Here is a 24,279-nt window from a genome sequence, read left to right as displayed (position 1 = left end):
CCAGGTGGGGTCTTGCTTTTCTTTGATTCCCAAGGTCAGAACAAGAGTTCAGTAAATGATCATTTGAACACCTGGGACAAAGCCCAACTTCCCACCTGCCTTCCTTTGATTCAAATCATGGTGAGGCCTCTTGTAAACTGTGTTTTGGAAAGCTAATTTAATTTCTGAGTCTCCACCCTCATCTATAATGTTAGGATAATAACAGGATTGTTGTGAGAATAAGTGAATTGATTACAGAGCCTCTAACACCCAGTAGGTGCTCAATAACTAGTCCCCCAACGAACACTGGATCAATCCAAAGAAAAGTGGAAATGGGGAGAAGAAAATATGAATAAAAACACAAAAAACAAGGTAGAGGAAATAAATACAAACAGAAAGTATAATAAATTCACCAAGTAAATGATTGGACTAAAAAATAAGCTGTTCACAAGAGACATAACTGAAGAAGAGATGAGTTTCCCTCTTTACTTCCAAGCCCAAGGAGTTGCCTGTGGCCCTTTCCATCCGCTCTGCAGATAACCACTTCTGGACCAGTCGTCTTGCTGTTTATTACCACTTGACTATAACCCCTTGCTCATGCCACACATTCATAGTAGTGGATTATCTGTATAACAAAGGCTCAAAATCCTTTTAGGCACCAAAATTTTTATTAACCCACCTTCCTGCTGTCCTTTAACACATTATAAACCAAATTAACTTCTTTTTAACGCAGGGTTGCGACAGAAACCAGCATGTTACAAAGTAGTGGCAGACCTATACCTGCTTTTACATTTTTCTGGCCCCTCTCAACCTCTGGTTGTCACTTCTCTTGCTCTCTTGGCTGGCCCCTAACAAGTCTATTCTAACCCCTGTAAAATAGGGACTAAAAGTTCCAACCTCACTGTCCAGAGGTTCAAAAGAATGCCCAGCACTAAGCCAGGCTCTCAGGAGCATTCAAACTCTAACAGTTGCACCCTGCCCTTTGAGTGCTTCTTCTCATGCGTCATAGGCTAAGGAACGAGGAAGCCTGTAAATCAAGTACCCGGGTGAAGTCCATAAGGCCAGGCGAGGACTCAGATGTAAAGTGCATGGGCTCTGACCACTGCCTAAAGACTGACTGAGTAAGCAGTTCCAAGACCCCTGAGCTCATGGTTTCCTATAGGTGTCTCCTCGTACCTCCATGTTGACCAGGGCTTTGGGAGGGGTTTCTCAATGCCCCTTGCCATACCTGGAACAGTATGAGGGATGCAGTGGGGACCAAAGGCTGAGTGACCAGCTCTAGGGAGTGATCACGGGGAACAATGACAACCCAATCTCAAAGTTAGTGCCAGTTGTTTTGGGGGCCTGGGCAGGGATGCCAGTTGGAAGGCGAGGGGCAGGCCTGGCTTTCAGTAGCGGTAGTGATCAGGCTTGAAGGGGCCATCGGAGGGCATGCCCAGGTACTGGGCCTGCTTCTCAGTCAGCTTGGTCAGCTTCACGTTCAACTTGCCCAGGTGGGCTTCAGCCACTGCCTCATCCAGCTGGGGGAAAACACAGGAAAAGCCAAGATTAGTGTCATGCTTTGGGACTTCTAGCCACTTAAAAAAGGCAGAAACTGTTCCGTTGGGGCACAAGGACATGTGCATTACCCATATTACCTCATTCCATCCTCACACCCAGCCTGCGGTCATTCCATCCTCACACCCAGCCTGCGGTCATTCCATCCTCACACCCAGCTGCTCAGCTGCCTTCCTTGAGAGGGAAGCATACCACATCCTCCTCTCCAAGTGGTCTTGGTGGGACCGTCAATTACATCCCTCCCCCAGTCCCAACTGACCCAAGCAGCTAATCAAAATGCATCTCTGGAATTTATCTATAGACAGGACATATTCTCCATGACAGGTGGAGAAAGGGGCACCACTGGGATTTTCTAAACAGGGAGGTTGTCAGTCTCAGCTGAGTGGTGAGTCTATTTGACAACTGAAGTGAATGTAGATGAACCAGAAAAGATAGAGCTTGGATGGCAGTGAATCCCTGGATCCAGTGTCTGAGCCTTAGACTTCTCCATTATAAAGCCAATAGAGTTCCTTATGATTAAACTAGTTGTAGTTGCTTTAAAATATGTCCACAAATTCTTTGACACTCCTTCCTTCACAAGGTAGAGCCTAATTCCCCTCCCCTTGAATGACTTACTTCTAATGTACAGAGTAAAGCAGAATTGGTGGTGTGCAACTTTGGATGGGTCATAAAGGCACTGTGGCTTCTTCCCTGTCTCCCCTGGATCACTTGCTCTAAGGGAAACCAGCTACCATGTTATGAGGACACTTGAACAGCCCTATAAAAAGGCCCATGTGGCAAGGAACTGAGACTTCTTGCCAACAGTGATGTGTTGTGGATCCTCCAGCCCTAGTCAAGCCTTCAGATAACTGCAGCCTGACAGAAATCTTGACAGCAACCTCATGAAAGACTACTGAGTCAGAATCACCCAGCTAAGCTACTCTCAAATTCTTTTTGGCCACAAAAACGGGAATAATAAATCTTTGTGGTTTTAAGCTATCAAATTTTGGGGTTAATAGCAATAAATAACCAACATACTGGTGGTCTGACCAGGGTTCCTTTTTCTCCACTTATCAGCAAAAGGACCCTAGGTAATAAAAAGTTACCATGCCCCCTTTACAGATGAGGAAATTAAGTCTCAGAAAAGTGAAATGACTTGTTCAAGGTCCTACAGCTAGTGAGTGACAAAGCTGGGATTTAAACCCAGGTCCATTTGGCTCCAAATCCCCAGAACTTGTCCCAATCATTTCAACCTTGGCCTCCAGGGCAGCTTTGAAGAGACAGAGCTCTGGGGAGGGCCTCCCCCTGTCCTTGGGAGGCACCAATTCTCATTCCATGATGGCCTGATAGCTTTTGGCAGCAGGCAGCCCATTCCCAAGTGGTTTCACTTCTATTGTCTCATTAACTTATTGCCATGGAGTCAACTCATAGTGACCCTCTAGGACAGACTGCCATACAGGGTTTTCCAGGCTGTGATCTTTATGGAAGCAGACTGCCACATCTTTCTCCTGAGGAGCAGGCTGATGGGCTCAAACCACTGTCCTTCCAGTTAGCAGCCGAGTGCTTAAACACTGTGCTGCCAGGGCTCCTGTTGTCTCATTAGAGCCTCACTAACGCCCCTAAGAGTTAGGGAGGGCAGGGTTTATTCTCACATTTAACACATGAAGAAACTGGAGCCCAGAGAAGATGGTGATGTGGCTCAAGCAAAACACAGGCAGGACCAGGGCCCATCTGAGTCCAGGTCAGTTCTAGTGGCAGAATGAAGGCCTCTAATTCCCAGGGTGCAAAATGAATCATCCCTTCACTTGTCTGGCCTGGCCTAGCCCAGAATGCCCTTCCTTCTCCTTGTACCCCACCACCAGAAGGCTGCCATAGTGGTTAACAACTTGGATAGATAGAGCTGGGTTCTGTTCCTGGCCTGATACTTGACAGCTATGGGAGGAAGTCAACCTCTGAACCTTAGTTTCCTCATTTGTAGGATGGACATAACCATTACTCATCTCTCATGGCTGTTACAAATATCAGAGGTATGTAAAGTGCTTGATACAAGCAGTTATCTTACCAATAAATGGTGACTGTTCTCCATCATTCTTGTTAACCAAGATACTTAATCCCTTGCCTACAGACGGCCTGTGAGGCATGAAGCTGAGGGTGTCCTGTCACCAACTCATACTTTGGCAGTGATGGAGGAAAAAGATAAGGATGAGGCCAAGTGCTGGGGCAGGAGGCGAGATCTTTGCCTCTTTTGTTACCAACCACGGCCTCATTTCAGAAGCCAACCTTGCCTAACTTCATAGCCATATTTCCCCCAGATGGGATCAGATGGGGGCTGGGGGGATTCTTTCTTACTCTACAACAAGCCTAGGGACCTGGTGGGCTGCAGAGAATGGGGTAGCCCTTGAGGCTCCTATAGGCAAAATATTTGGTCTGGCAAGTCAGGGTCCCAGGCAGACTTGGTGGAAAGGAGGTGGCTGGTGCTGGGGGCAGATGTCCCATGCCTTGAGTGAATGCACCGGGTATCTTCCTATTTCTTCCTCAGCTGATGTAACCAATCTATCAAGAGGTAACAGGGGTGGTATGGAAACCTCCATCACAGCCTTTCCAGAAGCAAAAGTCTGTAAGAGTTAGGAGTCACTCTCACCATAGCTGCTAGAGAAGCTAAGGCCCAGACACGGCAAATGGCAACACCAAGTTCACCGGTGACACTGGCAGAGCCAGGACTTAAAAGGAGGCGATTCTGACCCCTGGGGCAGGCAGGCTGCATGGGGTGTTAGGATGAGCACTGGACTTGATGTCAGAGTACCTGATCATCATGGTTACACCGACTACACACCACAGGAGTCAGCTACCCTGCTTAGTGTATTATCTGCACCATCTCATTCTAAGGCCACCAAACTGTAGCCTCGGGCTGCATTCAGCTTACAGACGGTCTAGGCTGAACCACCAAGCGATTTTTAAAAATTGTAATGAGGTGCCTAGATTTAAAAATCAAGTATTTCATACAAAGATCTTGATGTCTGGCTTCTCGTAAAAGGTCAGAAGTTCTGGCCCAATGGGCTCAGGTTCAAGGGTGATGACAACTGAGTGGCAGTTACCCCTTTTCAGTGGCGAATGTGCTCTTCTGTTTGTCAGCTCCCACCTGGCCCCCTTCACTCACTGACCTCATCCCTGTGGGCATGTGAGTTTGTGACCCCTGATCTAAGGAAACCCTCATAATCCCTAAAGGAGGTCTACTGCCTTCATTTTATAGATGAGGAAATGGAGACACAGAGAAGCTAAGTAACTTGCTCCCAGTTACATAGCCTCTAAGTGGTGAAGCTGAGATTCAAACCTGATGGGTTATTCCAAAGCCCATGCTCTTCCCACTACCTAGCCCTGCACTCTGGTTGTGCTCCAAGGGAGTCATTTCCACTTTGGGTTTGTTTCCTCCTCTGTCAAATGGGGAGGATGATTTCTGCCCTGTAGGACCCTGTGAGGGCAGACAGGCAAACAATTTCTAAATTCTGATGATCTCAGCATAGGGAGCCCAGGGACAGACACATGGCCCTTGGCCCGGGATAGAGATGGGAACCCACCTTTTTGGGCAGAAAGTGGACCCCAGTGGGGTACTTGTCCGGGTGGGTCCACAGTTCAATCTGTGCCAGCACCTGGTTGGTGAAGGAGTTGCTCATCACGAAGCTGGGGTGGCCCATGGCGCAGCCCAGATTGACCAGCCGGCCCTCGGCCAGCAGGATGATGCGGTGCCCATTCTTCAGCTGATAGCGGTCCACCTGCAAGTGGGCAGAGCAGTGGTGAGGGCAGGTGGGCACTGCACCCACTGTCCACCCTACTCTCTTGTCCAGCAGGCCTCCCTAGCCCCAAGCAAACTCCAGCACAGGGCCTGGTGCACATACCAAATAATAATAAAAATAATAGCCAATATTTATTAAGCAACTCTGAGCTACAGACCTCACAGGTCTGCTGTGAGAATTTAATGAGCTGATATAAAGCACTTAGCACAAGGCTTGGCACATGCTAAGTACTCAATAAATTATTAACTTGTTGTTATTACTATTATTATCCCCATGTGGCCTGTGCTAAGTTCCTTACATATATCAATCACATTTAACCCTAGTAACTACCCAGGATTTAAATACCACCATTAGTACTTAAAAGGAGTCCTAGTGGCATAGTGGTTAAGTGCTCAGCTGCTAACCAAAAGTTCGGTGGTTCAAACACACCAGCCACCTCGTGCAGGAGAGAAAGATGTGGCAGTCTGCTTCTGTAAAGATTTACAGCCTTGGAAACCCTATGGGATGGTTCTACTCAGTCCTATAGGGTCATTAAGAGTTGGAATCAACTCAACAGCAACAGGTTTTAGTATTTAAAGCAGTTCCTGGGTAGTGCAAACAGTTATGCACTGAACTACTAGCTGAAAGATGAGATTTAAATCCAACCAGTGGAGCCTTGGAAGACAGGCCTAGCAATCTGCTTCCGGAAGGTCACAGCCTTGAAAACTCCATGGAGCAGTTGTACTCTGCACACATGGGGTCACCGTAAGTCAGAGCTGACTCGATGGCAACTAACAACATTGGTCCTTAAAAAACTGAAGTTTAAAAGGTTAAGTCACTTGCCCAGAGCCACACACTACAAAGTGGCTATAATCTGGGTCTGGACAGTCTGAGAACAGATCCTATGTTCCCAACCACTGTCTTAGTAAAAGCTGAATGCCCAAGCTCTCAACCATGGCAGTACACGAAAACCACCTTGGAAGCTTTAAAAAAAAAAATCAAGATATGCTGGCCTCACTCCCAGAGATTCTAATTTAATTGGTCTGGCCAGATTCCGCCAAGGTTGGAGAACTCCTGGTTTAGTGAGCAAAAAAAGAGCAAAGGAGAAGGGGAAATCACTAGCCTCAATCCTCGCAACCCTCCATCTCTCCCAACCACCTGAACACACATAAATGTGTTTTTCTCCCCCTGCCATCCTTACACCTGCAATCCCTCATCCCTCACGCTGACTGCCACACATTTCCCCAAAAGCCCAGGTTTCCAGGCCTCTCCTTACAGTCCTAAGGAAAGGTGTTTGATACTCAACCAGTATTCATTCAGTAAACGTTCACTGAAACTGTTTGAGCCAAGCCCACTGCAGGGATTCATCAACCTGGACTCTGCCCTGATGGTACAACTGGGAGACCAGAACCACTGATTCCAACTGTAGGTGATGGTGCTATACAGGAAGTGTACACAAAGAGTTGTAGGCATCTTCCTCTGCCTGAGGAGCTGGGGCTTAAAGGATGTGTGGGAGTTCAACTGGCAAAGAAAAGGCATTCACTCCATTCCAAAAAAAAAGGAGCCATCTAGACAGATAACAGAAGCAGGGACTGTAGTGGTGTGTTCAGGAAGTGGTCCAGGGGGCCCAAGTGTACAGGTCCTCAAGAGGACAGACAGAAAATGAAATTGGGAAGGCTGGCAGGACAGTCAAAGATCTTGAGGGTGAGAATAGAGTCTAACTCTGGAGGACAGCTTGGCGAAGGGGTTACCCATTGCCCCAAGGAAGCCCCATGTGGCCTTTGCAGAGAAAGGCCTGACTAGCTCTTAGAGGCATGGCTGCCAGACAAGCACACTCCTCCACCCCTTGCGTGGTGAGACTGCCAGGCTTCCAAGCAGAGAGATGGAGGCGCCCTCTGCCTGGCCAGGAACTGACACCTGTAGGCTAGTGCAGGCCCCACCTGGAGTTCAGGGCAATGGGGTAGGACTGGTCAATGTGTGGTACCTCTCTGGGGCTCTGGGCTCCTGGCTGGCTTGTGGTGTGGTTCTCTGATCGGGTGCTTGTCAGCCGAGTCTGTGTCTATTATCTTCTGTACAATGTCTTAAGGATACCCATGGGCACCAAAATACCCCATTTAATATGGTTTTTCTCCCCTTTAAAAACTGTTCAATTTTAGTATAGAAAATTAGAAAATAAACAATACAACTGCTTTAAAAAAATACCTTACTAACAGTGAGACTATTTCCAGTTTTCCCTATTACAGATACACAGCACTGTGATGAACACCCTTATGAACATACTTAATTCTTTCCTAAGGATCAATTATTAGGAGAAAGACTGCCCAAAGAATTGGCTTAACTATAAAGCTCTTGATATCCAAAGTCAAAATGCCTTCCAGAAACACCTTATTACTTTTATAATCAGAGAAAAATGACTCCACGGTAAATGTAACTCAAATAAAATTTTACATATTCCAAAGGAACTCATTTTTCAATACCCCATTGCAAAATTATTCTTCCCCACCACCTACAGACTGGGGAAGAATTTTCAGCTATGACATCTCAGACCAGCGCCTGATCTCTAAAATCTACATGATTCTGTCAAAACTCAACCACAAAAAGACAAACAACCCAATCAAGAAGTGGGCAAAGGGTATGAACACACATTTCACTAAAGAAGATATTCAGGCAGCCAACAGATACATGAGAAAATGCTCCCGATCATTAGCCATTAGAGAAATGCAAATTAAAACTACGATGAGATTCCATCTCACACCAACAAGGCTGGCATTAATCCAAAAAACACAAAATAATAAATGTTGGAGAGGCTGCGGAGAGATTGGAACTCTCATACACTGCTGGTGGGAATGTAAAATGGTACAACCACTTTGGAAATCTATCTGGCGTTATCTTAAACAGTTAGAAATAGAACTACCATACAACCCAGAAATCCCATTCCTCGGAATATACCCTAGAGATACAAGAGCCTTCACACAAACAGATATATGCACACCCATGTTTATTGCAGCTCTGTTTACAATAGCAAAAAGCTGGAAGCAACCAAGGTGTCCGTCAACGGATGAATGGGTAAATAAATTGTGGTATAGTCACACAATGGAATACTACGCATCGATAAAGAACAGTGACGAATCTCTGAAACATTTCATAACATGGAGGAATCTGGAAGGCATTATGCTGAGCGAAATGAGTCAGAGGCAAAAGGACAAATATTGTATAAGACCACTGTTATAAGATCTTGAGAAATAGTAAAAACTGAGAAGAACACATACTTTTGTGGTTACGAAGGGTGGGGGAGGGAGGGAGGGAGGGAGAGGGTTTTTTACTGATCAATCAGTAGATAAGAACTGCTTTGGGTGAAGGGAAAGACAACAATCAATACATGGAAGGTCAGCCCAATTGGACTGGACTAAAAGCAAAGAGGTTTCCGGGATAAAATGAATGCTTCAAAGGTCAGCGGAGCAGGGGCGGGGGTCTGGGGAACATGGTTTGAGGGGACTTCTAAGTCAATTGGCAAAATAATTCTATTATGAAAACATTCTGCAACCCACTTTGAAATGTGGTGTCTGGGGTCTTAAATGCTAACAAGCGGCCATCTAAGATGCATCAATTGGTCTCAATCCACCTCGAGCAAAGGAAAATGAAGAACACCAAGGTCACACGACAACTAAGAACCCAAGAGACAGAAAGGGCCACATGAACCAGAGACCTACATCATCCTGAAACCAGAAGAACTAGTTGGTGCCCGGCCACAATCGATGACTGCCCTGACAGGGAGCACAACAGAGAACTCCTGAGGGAGCAGGAGATCAGTGGGATGCAGACCCCAAATTCTCATAAAAAGACCAAACTTAATGGTCTGACTGAGACTAGAGGAATCCTGGCGGCCATGCTCCCCAGACCTTCTGTTGGCACAGGACAGGAACCATCCCCGAAGACAACTCATCAGACATGAAAGGGACATGTCAGCGGGGGGGAGAGAGATGCTGATGAAGAGTGAGCTAATTAAATCAGGTGGACACTGGAGAGTGTGTTGGCAACTCTTGACTGGAGTGGGGATGGGAAGAGAGAGAGAGAGGGAAGATGGCAAAATTCTCACGAAAGGAGAGACTGAAAGGGCTGACTCAATAGGGGGAGAGCAAGTGGGAGAAGGGAGTAAGATGTATGTAAACTTACATGTGACAGACTGATTGGATTTGTAAATGTTCACTTGAAGCTTAATAAAAATTAATTAAAAAAAAAAAATTATTCTTCCCCAACTCCGTCTTCCCAGCTCAGTAAATGGTCCCACTTTTCACACAGCTGTTCAAGCCAGAAATCTAGTGTCTTCTTGATTCTTCCCTCATCCTGGCCCCACATCCAGTCCATTCATCATCCACCTTTCTCCATTTCCCTCCACTCCACATAGAGGCTGTCATCACCCCCCGCCAGGACTCTTATAAGAGCAACCTTTAATAGCTTCCTTGCCACCCCTCTTCCTCTACTGTTTTCATTCTCCACACAGTAGCAAGAGAGGTGTTTCTAAAACAGCGATCTCACCATGTGCATCTCACCTGCCTAAAACCTTCTGAGACTCCCCCAACACCTCAAGCCCGGATCTGAAACCAGGCCCTCCTTCTCCCCATCCTACTGCCCAGGTAGCCCCAGATTCCTTATCTACCCTCCATGGTGGCCAGCCCACGGCCTCACCCCTCTTAAGCCCTCCATTTGCCCACCCTGCCAGCAGGGCTGGAGCTTCTCACCTGAGGCTTTATGTTCACCTTCTCCACAGCATTCTCGTTGAGCCACTTGACATCAATCTCCACATCAAAGTGCCCAATATTACACACGATGGCATCATCCTTCATCTGCTCAAAGTGCCTGTTGAGGAGCCCGAGCCCATGGAAGACAGTCAGGAACAAAGAGCAGCCCCAGGGTGCCTCCCTCCCTCAGGCTCCAAGACCCTCACCTGGCACCTACCGGCCAAGGATGATGTCGATACAACCTGTGGTGGTGACAAAGATGTTGCCCTCCTGACAGGCCTCATCCATAGTGGTCACCTCATAGCCTGTGCAGAAACAGTGGCTTCAGGTTACCTGAGGTGGCACTGCCCCTCCTCTGGCCCCAGTGGCTGGCAGCCAACCCTCACCCTATTGTACCTTCCATGGCAGCCTGCAGAGCATTAATGGGGTCAATCTCGGTGATGATGACACGAGCCCCGAAACCTCTCAGGGCCTGGGCACAGCCCTTGCCCACATCGCCATAGCCTGCCACCACTGCCACCTTGCCCGCAATCATCACATCTGTGGCTCGCTTGATGCCATCTATGAGGGACTCCCGGCAGCCATAGAGGTTGTCAAACTTGCTCTGAAAGGAGAGGGTGCAGGGGGTGAAAGGGCCCTCAAGGCCAGGCCTCCTTGAGCCTCAGAGTCTTCACAGGGCCCAGGAGCCTTGGACCCACTCTCAGCATATTAGCTTGGTGGGCCTTCAGCCGACCATCTTCTGTGACTCCTTCTCTATAGTTAATCCCTCCACATACCCGTCTATCCCGATCTGCTCCAAGACCTTCTTGCAAGCCTTTCTCTGCTGGTCCAATAGCCTTCCTCAAAAACTCAACTCTGAAGCTCACTGGGTAGTTCTCCTCTTCTTTAATGGACTCATTACCCTCAGTCTACAACCCCTTTTCCCCCTTAAATGAGGGTTTCATGTCCCCAGCCTTCCTGGGGCCCTTCTTCAAGGGCTTACTCCTGAGCCAAGAGTGGAGCTGTCACTGCCCCATAGGCTCACCTTGGTGACCGAGTCATTGACATTGATGGCAGGCACCTTCAGGATCCCATTGGCCATCATCTTATACAGGTTGTGGACCCCAGTTGTGGTCTCCTCGGAGATGCCTCGGATGCCTAAACACAAGAGGAACGGAGAAGCCTCAGGTTCAACCCTTATCCTTACTCAGGCCAGGAAGGGGCTGCTAAGGGATGGGGAGGCCTCTGGGATGAGGCCCTGAGAGCTTCAGAGAGCCTACACCTGAACTCACCCAAATTCCCCATGTTTGTCACTTAAAGCCACTCTTACTTCTGGGTTACCATTTCTATGAATGGCACCACAGACCACTCAGTCACCCAGGCGTGCATGAAGAAGCCACTCTTGATGCCCCCTCAAGAGCAAGCCAATCATCAAGCCTAGTCTACCTCCCAACTCCCAACTTCTCCATCCCTACTGCCACCATCATCTCTCTTGGTCTCCCTGAAATAATCCATCCTCCACACAGCAGCCAGCAGCCATATGCAACAAAAAGTATGCCATTCTAACCATTTTCAAGCATACATTCAATGACATTAATAATCACCATGCTGTGCTACCATCACCATAGCCATTTCCAGTGTTTTTCATCTCCCTAAACAGAAACTCAATACACTTTCAGTATTAACTTCCCATTCCTCCCCCGCCCCCCGCCCAGCTCCTTGGTAACCACTAACAAACTTTTGGTGCATTTGTCTACCCTAGATAGTTTACGTAAGTGGGATTATACAATATTTGTCCTTTTGTGTCTGACTTATCTCACTCAGCATAATGTTTGTAAGATCCATCCAGGTCATAACATTTATCAGGACTTTGCTTCTCTTTATGGCTGAATCATATTTCATTGTATGTATTTATCATGTTGTTTATCTATTCATCTGTTGACGGTCATTTGGGTTGTTTCTACCTTTTGGCTATTGTGAACAACGCTACTGTGAACACTGGTACACACATATTTGAGTCTCTGCTTTCAAGTGTTTAGAGTGTATACCTAGGAGTGGAATTGTTGGGTCATATGGTAATTCCATGTTTAACTTTTTGAGGTACCACCAAACTGTTTTCCATTCCCACCAGCAAAGGATGAGGGTTCCAAGTTCTCCACATCCTCGTTTTTCTGGTAATAGCCATACTAGCGGGTGTGAAGTAGGGTATCATTGTAGTTTTGATCTGCATTTCCCTAATGACTAATGTATATCTTTTTTGGAGATATGTCTACTCAAGTCCTTTAGCCATTTTTTAACTGAGTTATCTTGTTGCTAACCAGCAGCAGCCAATTTTTCCCCCTTCTTTGACCAATTTTTTTTGTTGTTGTTGTGAAATAATTTAACAAATCGTTTGCTAATTCAGTCATTTTTACATGTACAATTCAGTGACATTAATTATATCCACTATGTTGTGCAATCATCACCACCACCAGTCATTTTTAACATGTATATTTTCAGAGAAATCTTTTCAAAACCCTCCAAATACTTCCTCTTGTTCTCAGGATCAAACTCAGCCACATCCTATAATACTCCCTGACTCCCTTCACTCATAGCTGCCATGTTGGCTTCCTTTCTGTTTCCTGAATAGTCAGTCCTTTCCTGCCATGGGGCCTTTGCACTCACTGCTCCCCTTTCTGCCCCTGCTTTTTACAAAGCTGCCTCCTTTCCAGCTGTGCTGGGCCCAGCCCTTGTTCTAGCCCCTAGGCTGTAATCTCAGCTAGGCCTCCCCCAGCTGCTCTAGCCGCACACCATCAGAAGTCAGGAGGCCAGGCCCCAGCAGGCTTGCAGGCGCCTGTCATCCTCCAAGGATCTGCTGCTTAAGGCACTGGGAGTCCTGCCAGGCCTGCTGCCTGCCTGTGGGTGAGCAGGCCCCATTCAGGCAGCCAGCCCTCAGCCCACCCATCCACTCTGCTCACCTGAGAGAAGCTGCGGGTACTTGGTGTGAATTAGGTTGGTGAGGTCACCACCATCGTCCAGAATCATATTGAGGGGCCCGTCCTTGAAGTACAGGGTTTGCTCAATGCACCACAGGTACTCCTCATCTGTTTCACCCTTCCAGGCATACACTGAAGGGCGAGAGGCATATCAGACCTGAGCTCCCCACCAGCTCCCGCTCCAGGGAGCCACCTGGCAGTCAATACTATACCCTCCTAATACCCATCCGTAACACCTCCAGGACTCTAAGGACTTAGCAGTGCTAAGAACAGTTTGGAGCCAGAGAGATCCAAGTTCAAATCCTGGCTCTGCCACTCACCAGTTGTGTGACCCTGGACAAATCGCTTCACCTCTTAGCCTCAGCTTTGTCATTTGAGATGGTACCCCACATATTAAAAAAAAGGCGCTGCCGTCGAGTCAATTCAACTCATAGTACCCCTATAGGACAGAGTAGAACGGCTCCATCAGGTTTCCAAGGAGCGGCTGGTAGATTCAAACTGCCGACCCTTTGGTTAGCAGCTGTTGCACTCCACCATTGTGCCACCAGGGCTCCACATATAAATATCTGGAAATAATTCTTTCATTTACCACCCCCCACCTGCCTGGGTCCTCGGGACTAGAACATCAACCCACAGTGGCCAGCGCTCCCATCTCCAATGCCTGCTGCTGGGATGGGGCAGCTGCAGGAGTAGGGATCATACTCAGCGGCACCCATGAGGTAGGATCCAGGGTTCATTATCCACCGAAAGGACTTCAGGGCCCAGAGCCTCTGCAGTGGGTAGTCTCAAGCTATGTCTTGCCAAAAAATTATTAATAGCAGCTATTATGCATGGAGTATTTTCTGCCAGCCATTACTCAAAACTGCTTCATGCCCCATCTCATTTTTCCTCACAGAAACCCAGCGAGACAGGCATCACCATCCATCAGCTACAGATGGCCAGAGAGGCTCAGATGTGCCCAGGACACTCAGGATGGCATTCCAGAGCAGGCATCAGAACACTGGGCTCCTGACCTCCAGACCAGGCTCCTCCCATTATAGGATATGACTGGGACACAGGTGTGAGGCTCCCATGAGCCTCCTGTGAGTAAAGCATGCCGGCCAAGCAGGTACAGCCACCTCCTAAACAAGACAATAGCCTTGAAAACAAGGCCTCTCCCCGAAGAGGGCCATGAAGCCAAGGCAAAGCTGAGAAATGGGGGAGATGCCTATCCAGCCCTGGTCAGTCTCTGGAGGAGTCCTCCTCCACCTTCCTCCCTCCCTCCACCTTCCACCTGTCCCTGGTTAAAAGGAATCCTGAATAGCTTATCTAATTACCATCAGAGCTAACCACTCCATTCCGCAAGCCCAGCCAGACATGTGCCGATTTCTCCAGCAGCTTGTGAAAAAGTCCCTTCCCTGCCAGACTACCAGAAACCAGGCAACGACCTTTGGAACTTTTTTTTGTCCATATGCCTCCCTGGTTCCTCTGGAAGCAGACCCACAGCCTTCCTTTAAGAGACTCTGCCTCCATGTCATGTGCTTTCCAATCATAAGATTCCACTCTTCCTGGTCACATGACTTGTGTTGGGCCAATATTCACCCTCCATAGGATTGTAGAGGAAAGTGGGACAAAACAGCTCTTTACTATGAATTCTGTGGCCACGACTCCTCTCCCCTGCTGTAGCGAAGCTTGTCCTCACAGAAGTCAGTGGAGTAAACAGGGAGAGGCAGAGTCCCTTCACACATTCCCACACCGCTGGTATCAAGCAGGACTCACCTGGAATGCCAGCCTTGGCAATGGCAGCTGCTGCATGGTCCTGGGTGGAGAAGATGTTACAGCTGGACCACTGTACCTAGAAGAGTCAGCAAGACAGGGCTGCTGGGTCACTGATGGCTCAGAAGCACCAGGGCCCCTGGGCAGGGAGAGGGGAAAGCCCTGGAGCTGGGGTGAGAGGGTGAGAGACTTGGGATCAAGGCCCAGCTGGCTCCACAACTACAGGCTGGTGACCCTGGATGAGTGGATTGGAGTCAGAGCAGGTGAGATCTGAGTTATATCTTAAAACATCACTCTGGTGCTGTGAGGAGCATAAGCTGTAGGGGAAAAGGGCTGAAGAAGCAGACAAGTGAAGAAGCTGTTGCATAAGTCCAGGTGAGAAATGTGGCAGGAGCAGGGGTGGTGATGAGAAGCATCAGATTCTGGGCATATTCTGAAGGGTGAGGTGACAGGATTTGCGGAGCGGATTAGTTGTGGGGTGAGAGAAAGAGAGGAGCCAAGGATTTCTCCTAGGTTCTTGAATTGACAGGACCCACAGGGCTGGAGTTTCTATTTACTGGCTGTGGAAAACGGGAAGGGAGGAAATTCTCTTGAGTTTGTTTGAACTTGTTGAGTTTGAGATGTCTTAGACCTGCAAGTGGAGATGACGCATCAATAGCTAGATACACGTATGTCTAGGGTTCCTGGCAGAAATTCAGGCTAGTACATATATTTGGGAGTCCTCACCACATAAAAAACAGTATTTAAGCCATAAAACTAGACCACCAAGAGAGTGAAAAGAAAGAAGCAGTCTGAGGACTGAAGCTTAAAGTACTGTTGTTTTTAGCTGCGCTGCATCCCCTCCCCTTTGGGGAACCACCTTGCTCCTTAACTCCCTGATAGCTTGGAAGAGCTTTCAATCATTGGTACACATGACCCAGGCTGAACCAATCAGAGTACCCCATCCTTCAAGACAATGAATGCTCCAAGAAAGGCACATGACCCAACAAGTGCCAATGAAAGTCAGTCTTTAGACAGCTAAATGGGACCTTGGAGTAGAGTTTTTCCTGCTGAGGCTCCTTAGTCAGGGGGATGTGAATTGGGGGCAGTCAGAGGCCATCTTCCCTGTCAGGGAGAAAACCTGTCTACATAGGAACAGTCACCACAAAGGGTAACAGCACTGGGAGATGGGAGAGAAAACCCAAGTGACAAGTCTGGAGGTCAGCACCACACCTGGACTTCTCCCCTTCCCTACACAGTCTTTTTCTACCCTGGCTGGCTCCAGAGAGGGCAAGGCACCCATCTTGAGTCACAGAGCTGTGGGCCTCACCTCAGCACCCAGGGCAACAAGTGTCTCAATGAGGACAGCCGTCTCCACAGTCATGTGCAGGCATCCAGCGATGCGGGCGCCCTTTAGTGGCTTGGAGGCTGAGTACATCTCCCGCATGCGCATCAGGCCTGGCATCTCATTCTCCGCGATGTCCAGGGCCTTTCTTCCCCAGGAGGCCAGGCTGATATCAGCTACAGGGGCAAGATGGATGAAGTTCTGTGAGTCACATCATCCACTAATCATGAAGCGCTATCACTGCGTGAAGACCCTGAGCTACTTGTGGACTCAAAATACAAGGATTAGCAATCTGGTCCCTGTATTCTCTTAGTTATTCAACAAGTATTCATGGAGCCAGGGCCCTAGGGCTTCAACAGTCAAAATACAGGGTAAGTCTGCACAACTGGACCAGAGCAAAAGCAAAGAAGTTTCCCAGACACATCCAAACAGTTTGAGGGACAGAGTAGCTAGGACTGGGGCCTGGGGACCATAGTTTCGGGGAACATCTAGGTCAACTGGCATAACACAGTTTATAAAGAAAACGATCTACAACCCACTTTGGTGAGTGGTGACTGGGGTCTTAAAAGCTTGTGAGCGGCCGTCTAAGATACATCAGTTGGTCCCATCCCACCTGGAACAAAGAAGAATGAAGAAAACCAAAGACACAAGGGAAATACTAGCCCAAAAGACTAAAGGGCCAAACGAACCAGAGACTCCACCAGCCTGAGACCAGAAGAACTAGATGGTGCCCAGAAACCACCAATGACTGCCCTGACAGGGAACACAACAGAGTCTGGGACAGAGGAGGAGAAAAATGTAGAACAAAACTCAAACTCATGTAAAAAGACTAGATTTAAATGGTATGACAGAGACTGGAGGAACCCCCAAAATTACGGCCCCCAGACGCTGTAAACCCAGAACTGAAACCATTCTGGAAGCCCACTTTTCAGACAAAGATTAGGTGGGACTATAAAACAAAAAATAATACACATGAGCAATGTGCTTCTTAGTTCAATCAGATTTACGAGACCAAATGGACAGCTTCTATCCTAAAGCAGGATGAGAAGGCAGGAAGGGACAGGAACTGGTTGAATAGACACAAGGAACCCGGGATGGAGAGGGGAAGTGTGCTGTCACATTGTGGAGATTGCAACTAACGTCACAAAACAATGTGCATAAGTTTCTGAATGAGAAATTAACTTGAGCTGTAAACTTTCACCTAAACCTACTGAAAAAACCTTCTGCCATCGAGTCAATTCCGACTCATAGCGACCCGATAGCACAGTAAAAAAGAAAGGCATAGTCCCTGCCTAACTGCAGCTTACAGTCTTATGGGAGAACAAAATTAAATAATTTCAGGAACATTACAACCCAGACAAGTGCCCTCTGCAAAACAGCTATCAGGCTATACCTCCCATTACCCTTTTTGCTGATACCTACCAACCTCCAGGTCACTGCTTATTTGTTCAAGATTTTTAAGCTCCTGGCTCTCCATCTTCCAGTCCAAGTTATCACTCCTGGTGACTTCAACACCTGTAGATGTTATGATCTAACACCTCGGATTCTAAGTTCCCTGACCTCCCTGAATATGTGAAAATGCTTCTTCCCCATCCCTGGTGTTTCTTTCCGCATGGAAGGAGCTCATCAGTCTCACACCCTTGGCTACTCTCTGCCCCAGGGGAGGTAGAGTGACTTGTCTAGATACTTGGGAGGAATAAACTGGGCATGTTCAGTTCAGCTCTTCCTTTTTTGCAGGCACCAGCAAGCCTGCCTGCAAGAGGCAGGTATTCTCCACTCTTCCACATAGAGAGACCTGCCCTGACCAGGCTCACCTATAACTGGTAGGTAGCTGCTTAATTGTGGGGTTTGGTTTTCAGGCTCATTGGGCTTTCATACTAATCTATGTCCTCAGGCTTAGATGTTATTAGTAATAAAGGTTATGTTTTAGCCTCTATCTACCACACCAAATGTCTCAAATTTGTCCAATTCTCAGGCAGGACTATCTCCATACTCTTTCCTCCAATGATCTCACCCTCCTCCCTCCCCCAGCCCAGTGGTCCATCCTGAAGGTCATATCCTAGGTCACTTCCTTAATGATAAAATCCACTGGCAAACTTGTAAATCTTCCCTGGAAAACGGGACCAATAGGTTGGGTTGAGGCCTGGGACTCCTGGTGAATTTTATCTTTAACCTTAGATGCTGACAATCATCCAAGGGGTGGGGGTGGGGGGGTATTCTCTGTAGAAAATTCTCAGTTAAAGACAATAAAACTGACTAAGCCAGTCTGCCTTCAACTATGCATCTAAACAATGTTAGAGATGAAATATTCCTCCCCCATTGGAGGGTCCAGTCCCACTGCCCCACACCTTTGATAGGCCATCACTGACAATGGCTTTCTCTTGGATATCTTGATTTCAACTCGGGCCATGCCCCATCTAAAGTCCTTCTACAGCCCAAATCCAACAAAGCTGCACCCGTCGGAACCTTGAATCCATTAAATCTACCAATATCCTGTCCTGCACCAGTCCCCTCCCCAATATTCTCGCCTCCTTCTTCCACAGTTTAGGATCCCACTGCCCTCCCCCCTCCAATCATCAAGGCTTCACAAACCTCTTTGCCCTCTTCCCCTCTGAGAACTTGCTTAGCAAAACTCCACCCTAGTTAAACCCAACCCTCCACTGCACTAAGCCATTGAACCCAGCAGGAGGAAAATCAGCACCACACCAACAGATCTCACCTGACATTTGACCACAAATCTCAAGGGGACACATAGCACACTCCAGCAACCTAATTACATTTTCCTAGTAAATTTATTCTCCTTTCTCCTCTCCCCAAACCTTCAGTACCTTTTCCAGGTCAACTGACCACCTTACTTCCCAATTCACTGAGAATTCAGAACTATGCCGCTTTCCTTCCATAGAATCCACTAGTCCTCATCATACATAGCTACAAACTGGGCATTCTCTTCTGTTACAAGACATGAGCCCGCCTGATTCTTACCTCCTTGGAACTTCACTAATCCACTGAAACAGCTCTTCTCAGGTCTCCAAAGACCAGCCTGATTGCCAAATCTAACTGGCAATTATCTATGCTCAAAGCCTACCAAATGCCTTGAAACCCTTCCTTTACTTGGCTACTATGACTGTCCTCATGAGGTTTTCTGCCTACCTCCCTACCTCCTCCTCTAACAGACTCTAATGTTTGAGAGCCCTCAGGACTCCATGGCCTCCCTTTTCTCTTACCCCATGAGCTTATCCAGTCTCATGCCTTTAAAAACCTTCTACATGGTGGGTGATGCCTCCCCCGTATTTATCTCCAGCCCAAACTTCTCCCCTGAACTTGAAACTCATAAATCCAGCTGCCTACTCAGCATCTCCACTTGGACGTGCAGTTGGCACCTATTATGGCTGTGGCAACATTGAGTCGTGATCCCCTGTACCCCCCCTCCCCAGCCTGTTACTCCCCCAGTCCTTCCCACTTTAGGAAAAGAAACCACCATTCAAACAGTGGCTCTGGTCAAAAACTTAGAAGATTTCTCGATTCCTCTTTTCCCTTCATTCTCTGCCAACCCATCAGCACACTGTTAGCTCAATGTCCCAAATACAAACACAACCCAACTGTGTCTCACCACCCTTGTTCAAACCACCACTTTTCAGCTGGATAATAAAAGCAGCCTCCTCCATCTCCCTGCTTACACATACCATGCTCCCCAGAGCAGCCAGGCATGCTTTTTAAAACTTAAGTCCTATTACTGCCACTCCTCTGCTAAAGTGTTTAAAAAAAAAAAAAGGCCTCCCTTGCCAGTGAATAAAACCCTACCTCCTCACATGATCTGAGAGCCCACTCCTTTTCCCACCCCCATCTCCTCATCACTCACTGCTCAGCCATAAGGACCTTCTTACTGTCTTCAACAAGCCAGGGTGAGAAGTTCATTCTCACCTCAGGGATTTTACCCAAGCAGTTTCCTTAGCCTGAAAGGCTCCTCCCCAAGCACCTGATACCTGGCACATAGGAGGTACTCAACAAAAACCTGGAAACAAGAAAAAAAAAAAACCCAAACCCCTTGCTGCTGAGTCGATTCCAACTCATAGCGACCCTGTAGGACAGAGGAGAACTGCCCCATAGGGTTTCCAACGAGCAGCTGTCAGATTCAAACTGCCGATCTTTCAGTTAGCAGCTGAGCTCTTAACCACTGCACCACCAGGGCTCCATATTCTTGATGGAGGAACAGAAAGTAAGCCACCATGACTGAGTAGAGAGAGTAAAAAGATGAGTCAGGATTTTATTCCCAGTGAGGTGGCAAGCCAACTGAGTTTTAAGGGAAAAACCATGACAAGAGTTGTCCTTTGAAAAGACCCCTTTGGCTGCTGCAAGGATCCGTGGGGCAAGAAACCCAGGGAGACCTGTGAAGAGGGTAATTGGAACTGGGATGGTGGCTGTAGAGATGGAAAGAAGGGGGCAGATCTCCTTCCTGATAAAATGGAGGCAATAATGCTGCACCATGTGCGTGTCTGTCTCACCCCGGTCTTTCAGTCACCTTTGTATCTCCAGTGCCCAGCAGGGCCTGGCAGAGGAGGGGTCAGTAAATGTTTACTAACTGTATCTGTTGTTAGGCCCAAATGAGAGAAGGTACAGGAAAGGGGCCAGCATGGGACAGGGTGGCAAAAAATGAAACAAATCTGAAGCGAGTCCAACCCCCAGTATCTACCAATTAGGAAAAGGCCCAGAGAGGGGTTTGCCCCAGGTCTCAGAGCCAATCAGTGATTGGTGGCCAGGTGGGGCTACTGCCAGAGGCCGTGTCAAGACTCCTGGGAGCCCGGCTACAGGAAACAATGAGTTGTGTCCTGTCCTGGTGAATCCCATCTCCTCCACTACCACCTGTCCTTGTAGCTAAAAATAACTCTTTTCTTGTTGTCCTCATGGAAAACCTGTCCCAGGACAAGCCAACAGGAACAGCAAGACCCTCTCCAAGCCTCAGTTTTTTCATCTGTAAAGGGGAGATAATCGTCTCTACCTTGCTATGTGCCCAGGGGATTAAAGAAGGTGCAATATGGGCAAGGTCTTGCACATAGCATATCCTTCTTGATGGGTGCTTCCTTCCTCCACCCCTACCAGTCAAGCTTCCCCACTTCCAAATACAGCCCGTCTCCTAGCCTCACAGGGACCTCCTACAAACAACCCAATCGCTCCCAACCCTGACCCACTCATTTCTCCACAGTATGACAAGACCCGTATCCCAGCTTGCCACTCATGTGACTTTGACTTAAACTTTCTGAGCCTCAGTTTCAACATCCACATAATGAAGACAACAGTTTACTCTGGCAGCTACCTCGTGAGCTACTATTTTGACAAAATCTTTGTACCAACTTGGACAAGTCACTTTCCCTCAGGGACTCAGTTTCTTCCTCAGTATAATGGGATAATAATGTCCATCTATAAGGATTGCATGTATAAACACATGCAAATCACCAGATACACAGCAAGTGTTCCATAATGTTGGTACCTTTCTTCGAGTGTCTTGAAGTTACTTTAAAAAAAACAGCCTGAACTGGTTTTGTTTTTTGGTTAAAAGTATTAGGGTTGCTCCAAGTGTAAATACATTTCTATACACTGGTTAAAAGAGTGAGTTCTGAGGCCTAAACGGCCTGAATTCAAATCCTGCTTCACTACCTCTCAGTTGCAAGACTGTGGGCAAGTCACCTTTATTCCTGCCTCTGTATACTTATCTGTAAACTGAGAAAAATAACAGTCACTACCCTAAAGAGCTGTGAAAATAAACTGAATTAATCCAGAATAAAGCTAGAAGGGAGTGCCAATCCCACAGTAAACACTCAATAAACGTTTATCAGCCTTCAATTCGTGGGAGAGCAGGAGGATTTCTCTAACCACTCCATTTTTTCCCCCCCGAAATTCTCTGCGTAACTGTCCTTGTTGGCCAGGTGGGTAACTAGCGCAAAGTCCCCAGCGGGTGGGCCAGTGCCGGCCTCCCTCTCCAGGCCTCTCCTCACGTGCCCTTCTAAGGCTTCAGTGCCTTCCCCTTCCCTGCCGGAGGCCCAGAGAAAGGTGAGCAACTGTCCCAGTTGGCCAGGGTCCGATCCAAGCCCAAGAAGCAGGATTTGGTATCCCTTGGACTGTCCCAGGCCATGGCCAGGTGTGCTCTCCCAGCCCGCCCAGGCCCGCTCCGTGCGGAACACACTGCCGGTCCACTGCTCTGCAGCCCGCGCGGCTGCACCGGGGCCCCGCAGCGCACGCCGGGACTTGTAGTCCGCGGCGGCCCCAGGCGACGCGCTCTCGGCGGAGCCAGGACTCCAAGCCCCAGGCGGCCTCGCGTAACCAGGATAGCGCTGAGCCTGCGATTCAAGGGGTCCTGAGTACCCAGAGAGCGCCGCCCGGTACAGGCCCTCCGGCAGGCGCAGAGCGTACGCAGCCGGCTGAATGTCCTGGAACTCACCGACTTTGTAGGGCAGTTTGTCCGACATGCTGGCAGCCCTTCGGCACGGAGTGAGGGGCAAGAGCAAAGGGGGCCGGGCCTCGTGATGGGGAGAGCCACTGGGCGGGCGGCGCCGGGTAGGGACCTGCGCCTGCTGGCGGCGCCTTTAAATATCTTCTTACTTGCATATTCATGAGCCCCGTTCGGGCTCAACCGCCCGGGGCGGAGCCCAATGCACTGGGGCGGGGCCGGAACGGACTTCGATATCGGCTGAGAGAGGAGCCGAGGTCCAGATTTTAGGCGGTGCGGTCTAGCCACCTGCAGTACGGAATCCTGGAAGAGTGCGCAGAGAGAAGCCAGGAGAGCGAGCCCGAGGCCGTTCTTTCATTCGTTCAGCCACTGAATCCGACGTTAAACCGAGAGGAACTGGAATTCCGGCCAGTTCACTTCCCCGAGCCTCAACTGCCTTGTCTGTAAAATGGGCCAGTGGTACCTACCACATAGAGTATAAGGAAAGCTGCAATATGTCAGGTACCCAGCACATCCCAGAACCTCTCCCCCTGCCCCCCAAGTAACCACTGTCCTGAGTTTAGAGAAATTTGTGTGCATCTCTTTATACTTTTACTACGTATGTAGGAATCATCAAACAATTCATGGTATTCATTTCGTGCTTAAAATGGTTTTTAATTGGCCACATGAAGACCATTTAACGTCTCTCAAGGATTTCCCCTACTTCCTTATCTGCCAGCTGCTAGCCCATCTTCCTCTCCTTATCCCACGTTTTCAGAGTTGTCTCCCTTCCTGGTCTGCACTTTCTCACCTCTCAGTCCTCAGCTGTGTGGCCTCCACTTCCACTCCCAGGTCTTCTCTGAAACCAGTGGTATCACTAGGGTTGGTGTCGCTCCCCCCTCCGCATGATAATTACGACAATATTGTACCTAAAATACCAGAAAATTTGACAAAATCAACAACTATTAGAACACCAGCAGCAATTAAAACAACAGCAGGTGCTTGGAGCCCCTGCAGGTGAAACTATGTGATTCGAAGCGTCTGATGTGATTCAAAGCGTCTGACTGAGCACCTTAGAAGGTTCCAAAAGGAAATCAGCGTATCGTTTTACTACGAAAACTTTTTTTGTTTTATAACTACGGGGATATTTTTACAAAAAAATAATAAATTTCTTCTGAAACACTGCACAAAAATTTTATAGACAGTCATTTTGGTGTCACCCCCTCTGACAGTGTCGCCCGGTGTGGTCCGCACCCCCTGCACTCCCTAGTGATGCTACTGTCTGAAACTGCTCCAGCCAAGGTCATCGGGGAACCTGACTGAATCCAAAAGCGTCACCCTGCGTGCTAACCTACCTCTCTGATAAGCCCAATACTCCTGCCCACACTGTTGGCTTCCACTTTTCTGACTCTTCCCACTGTTGGCAGGGTTCAGTCTCTGGCCTGAGCAGCTTCCTCCTCCTCCTCCTCCTCCTCCTCCTCCAAGCACCTTCAAGGGTTGATCTTCTTCTTTCCTCTTACTCTGCTCCCTCTTCCTGGGCCGTCTCACCCATACTTATGGCTGTGATGACCACTTGTATCCAGTTGATCCATGTGGAATCAAAACTGCCTTACCCCTCGAGCCACCTGTTTTCAGTGTTTATCATCTGTCCCTTCTCCCCACTCCCAGAGTTACTACTATAGTGAATTCGCCTTCATTTCTTTGCTGTTCCTTCACAGGTTTTACTACCTGTGTAATGGAGTCCCCGGGTGGTGCAAACAGTAAAGCACTTGGCTACTAACTGAAGCCACCCGGAGATGCC

General features: G+C 48.2%; 1 protein-coding gene across 1 annotated transcript; it reads right to left on the bottom strand.

Annotated features, from left to right (window-relative positions):
• Nucleotides 1-605: 605 nt before the first annotated feature.
• Nucleotides 606-22,624, bottom strand: AHCY (adenosylhomocysteinase). Its single transcript, XM_049868992.1, has 10 exons — nt 22,491-22,624; nt 16,043-16,233; nt 14,737-14,812; nt 12,961-13,110; nt 11,049-11,161; nt 10,421-10,628; nt 10,242-10,329; nt 10,025-10,142; nt 5,091-5,285; nt 606-1,499 (listed from the first exon to the last, which is right to left on the bottom strand). The coding sequence occupies exons 1-10, from the start codon at nt 22,516-22,518 to the stop codon at nt 1,368-1,370; spliced, it is 1,299 nt and encodes a 432-aa protein (XP_049724949.1). The 5' UTR covers nt 22,519-22,624; the 3' UTR covers nt 606-1,367.
• Between the last annotated feature and the right edge of the window lie 1,655 nt (nt 22,625-24,279).

The sequence above is a fragment of the Elephas maximus genome, chromosome 25 (genome assembly GCF_024166365.1).
Source record: "Elephas maximus indicus isolate mEleMax1 chromosome 25, mEleMax1 primary haplotype, whole genome shotgun sequence".
NCBI lineage: Eukaryota > Metazoa > Chordata > Mammalia > Proboscidea > Elephantidae > Elephas > Elephas maximus.
Note: the sequence above shows the minus strand (reverse complement) of the source record. Positions and strands in the feature narration are given on the sequence as shown.